This window comes from Rhagoletis pomonella, unplaced genomic scaffold (genome assembly GCF_013731165.1).
Source record: "Rhagoletis pomonella isolate Grant_MI unplaced genomic scaffold, Rhpom_1.0 Rhpom_scaffold_16111, whole genome shotgun sequence".
NCBI lineage: Eukaryota > Metazoa > Arthropoda > Insecta > Diptera > Tephritidae > Rhagoletis > Rhagoletis pomonella.
In genome coordinates, this window is record NW_023474633.1 from 1 (window position 1) to 3431 (window position 3431).

General features: G+C 33.4%; 1 protein-coding gene across 1 annotated transcript; it reads right to left on the reverse strand.

Moving 5' to 3' along the window:
- Positions 1-1831: 1831 nt before the first annotated feature.
- LOC118757274 (putative nuclease HARBI1) lies at positions 1832-2922 on the reverse strand. The gene is made up of 3 exons (XM_036492001.1): positions 2517-2922; positions 2296-2440; positions 1832-2244 (listed from the first exon to the last, which is right to left on the reverse strand). The coding sequence occupies exons 1-3, from the start codon at positions 2520-2522 to the stop codon at positions 2054-2056; spliced, it is 342 nt and encodes a 113-aa protein (XP_036347894.1). The 5' UTR covers positions 2523-2922; the 3' UTR covers positions 1832-2053.
- Positions 2923-3431: the final 509 nt, after the last annotated feature.

The following is a 3431-nucleotide window of genomic DNA, read 5'->3' on the forward strand; positions in this document are numbered from 1 at the left end:
CAAGGTACATTGAACAGGTAGTATCAGTAGAGCAGCTGATTTGATTTATTTTCAAATTATTTGGTCTCGAAAATGTCAAATATTTTTAATTTAAAAATTCTGAATTGTTAAAATCCATTTGCATGTGAAACCTTTTCCCATACAAAACAAGCGATTGAATAGCAGCTTTTGGAACGTTGGCCCAACTCGGCAGCACGACCGCTGATTACTGGGCCTTGCAAAGGATGGATCAATGCTTCGAGAAGCAAACAAATTTACTAGGAAAGAAAGTTGCATCAATTTTTATTTTTTCCAATTTGAATTTTATATTTTTTATAATTTTTTGTATTTCACATGGCACGCTTTGATTTAGAAGAAAAAATTCAGAACAGTTTTTGACACTTTCGATACCAGAAGCAACAACAAAATACACGCAAATGTTGTTTTTGCTCTACTGATACTACCTGTTTAATGTGCCTCGAGTCACACAATAAGGAAATGCAATACTATGGTAAGAAGATATCGATGGCTGAGTGGAAGATCGACCTATCTCGGCAGCCAGTTCGAAAACATTCTATCTCAAAAAACTTTTCAAGAACGCTCTATTTCAGAATTCGTTTGAAAAACGCCCTATCTCAGCTGCCGATTCAAAAACGCCCTACAACAGCATATTTTCAATACATTTTGAAGTGAGATAGGGCATTTTTGAACCGAATTTTGAGATAGGGTGTTTTTCAATAAAATTCTGAAATAGGGCGTTCTTGAAAAGTTTTTTGAGATAGAGCGTTTTCGAACTGGCAGCCGAGATAGGTCGATCTTCCACTCAGCCATCGATATATCGTACACTACAATGTACTTATATGCGATCAGAAGGAAAAAAAAACTAAATGAAATTAAACGTCATAATTCTGAGATGGAAAAGATGCGTAGAATAGAAATTGAGAGCCTCATTGAAAATAATACAAAGACGTTAGAGTTAAAGGAACTAAAATTAGAAATTCTAAGAAAAGGCAAATCCAAAAATTAAGAGCCTAATTTTTATAAGACTTATGCCCGGTTGATTGGTGCAATTTCAAACTTATCAGCCTGTTAAAATTTCAAATTACACAATTTTTCCGGAAAATATGTAATTTTAAATTTTAAGAGTATGATAAATTATAAAACTGATTGGTGAAACCGAGCATTATTTTTTAATTTTTTTAAAGATCTCGTTTTTTCATATTTTTATAAAGAGCTTTGTTGAATTAAAGGCCAATTTATGAAACTTACTGTAATGAAATGTTTATGTTTGTGTTTTATATACATACAGTCAGCAAAATTTTACAACAAACTTTTTGTTCAGAATTTCAAGAAGAGTTCTAAGTATGCAGTTTTATAGCCCATTAAATAAAGTGCAAATTTAAAGTTGGTGAAAAATCCCGTTGCTTTTTGAAAAAAAATTTTTTCTGACGGTGTCACACATTTTCTTTCATACAATGTTCGACAATTTTTTTTTTTGTATGGAAGAAAATGCGTGACACCGTCAGAAAAAAATTTTTATCAAAACTTAACGAGATTTTTCACCAACTTTAAACTTGCACTTTATTATGCTAGAATTTAATGGGCTATAAAACTGCATACTTAGAACTCTTCTTGAAATTCTGAATAAAAAGTTTGTTGTAAAATTTTGCTGAATTTTTCTACGAGTTCGAAATTTGGACTTATATAGTTGTTGCTAGATAACGAGCTGTATTCTTATAAAAAAAAACAAATTTAACATTAAACAAGCAAAAGACAAATAGTCAAAACTAGTCAGAATATCGTGTCCCTATCTTTTTCACATGACTATCTTATATGTAAATAAGATAGGAAATTATCTTGAAAATATTTTTAAATAAAGCTAAATAAAGAATTTAAATTTGTATTCTTTGCTCAAAGGGGGAAGGTACTACTTCCTTCGACTACTGGTTGATTGTCTTCTGTGGAGATTTCACTGAAATCTTCATCAACAGATGGGTTAGAAAAATTTACATCACTTTTGTAGTGAATGCAAATATTATGCAAAGCTGCGCAAACGTTTACTATTTTACTGCCTTTATAGGAGCATAGTACAACTCTCACTAGCACTTAACAGGCACCTCCATCGGTTTTTAAGAACACCATTTCTTCTTTCGATTATATTTCGACAGCGTGTGTGTACTTCATTAAATTTGGCCTGAGCTGAACCACTTTCAGGTGTTCTGTACGGAGTAAGTAGCCAAGGCTCTAGGGGGTACCCAGCATCTCCTGAAAAGTTTGAAATTGTAAATTGATTTTTCGTTGGTTTTAAGCTATTACCTAGTAGCCAAACTTTGTTGTGGGTTTGCAAATAGTTTTGTTCCATTTCAAATCTTAAACTGCTTATGTTCCATATAAAGGCATCGTGACATACACCAGGGTGTGTAGCATCAATAAAGCGAATTCTCAGATGGCTGTCACATACCTGAAAAAAAAACATTTATGTAAACCATTATTTTTATTTTAACTTAAATTATGGGGATTCATGGAAACACACTTACGAGCATAACATTCAAACTGCAATTGCCTTTTCTATTGTAAAATTGATGAATGTTTTTTGAAGGGGATATTATGTTGACGTGAGTTCCATCCACACATCCTATAACTCCTGGTATTGCAAATTTTGTATAAAAATCGTGTGCAATTTGGCGTTGCTCTTCTAAAGTGGGCCAACTTATCCATTGTGGACAAAGCAATAGCTGCAAAATACTTAGCACTTCTGACAGTACCTCGCTAAAGGAAGTCTGAGTTAAACCCACTTCATGGTCCTTTCCAACGCCTTTCTGATGTCCTCCCTCTGCAAAAAAGCGCAAACATGCGCACAATTTAACAATAGGTGGAATTCCAAATTTCTGCTTCCATGGCGGCAAGGAGTTAGTAAGAATATCCAGCAAATACTTAAATGCGGGCTTATTTAGCCTGTAATATTACCGAAAACTGAAATATAAGAAATTTAATTGAAAAATTCCAAGGAAACTTTTTTTTCTAACATTGAATCACTTAACTCCAAAGGGTTGGAATTGTCCCTTAATTGCCTCCTGAGCGCTCTCCCGTTCAAATTCTCCTCACGCTCGCTCAATAGTAACCTAAGTGCAATGCTAAACATGTTGCTAAATATTTTTTTGGGCTCTATTTTTACTTTATTTTAAAGAATTTTATGCTTGCTTACAAAATTAACACAGTAGCAAGTAAATAATTTCGTCACAATTAATTCACCATAGAGTATCAGCTGATTCGAAGTGAAATTTTGTTCGGCCGAAATTGTGGATAGGCGGAATAATTTTACCCGAATAAAAAAAGTTTCGGCGAAATTTTTTCCGGGTGAACTTCTCGATAAGGATGAATATCTACATGTACTATTTATTCTGCTTGTTGGCACTATATCCAAACACAAGCGCATCTTAAGTGTCTTAACA

Excerpts from the sequence above, each read along its gene's own strand:
- LOC118757274 (XM_036492001.1), bottom strand. Across the intron at positions 2,245-2,295 it reads CAACAAAGTTTGGCTACTAG|GAGATGCTGGGTACCCCCTA; the intron begins GTAATAGCTTAA and ends CAAACTTTTCAG.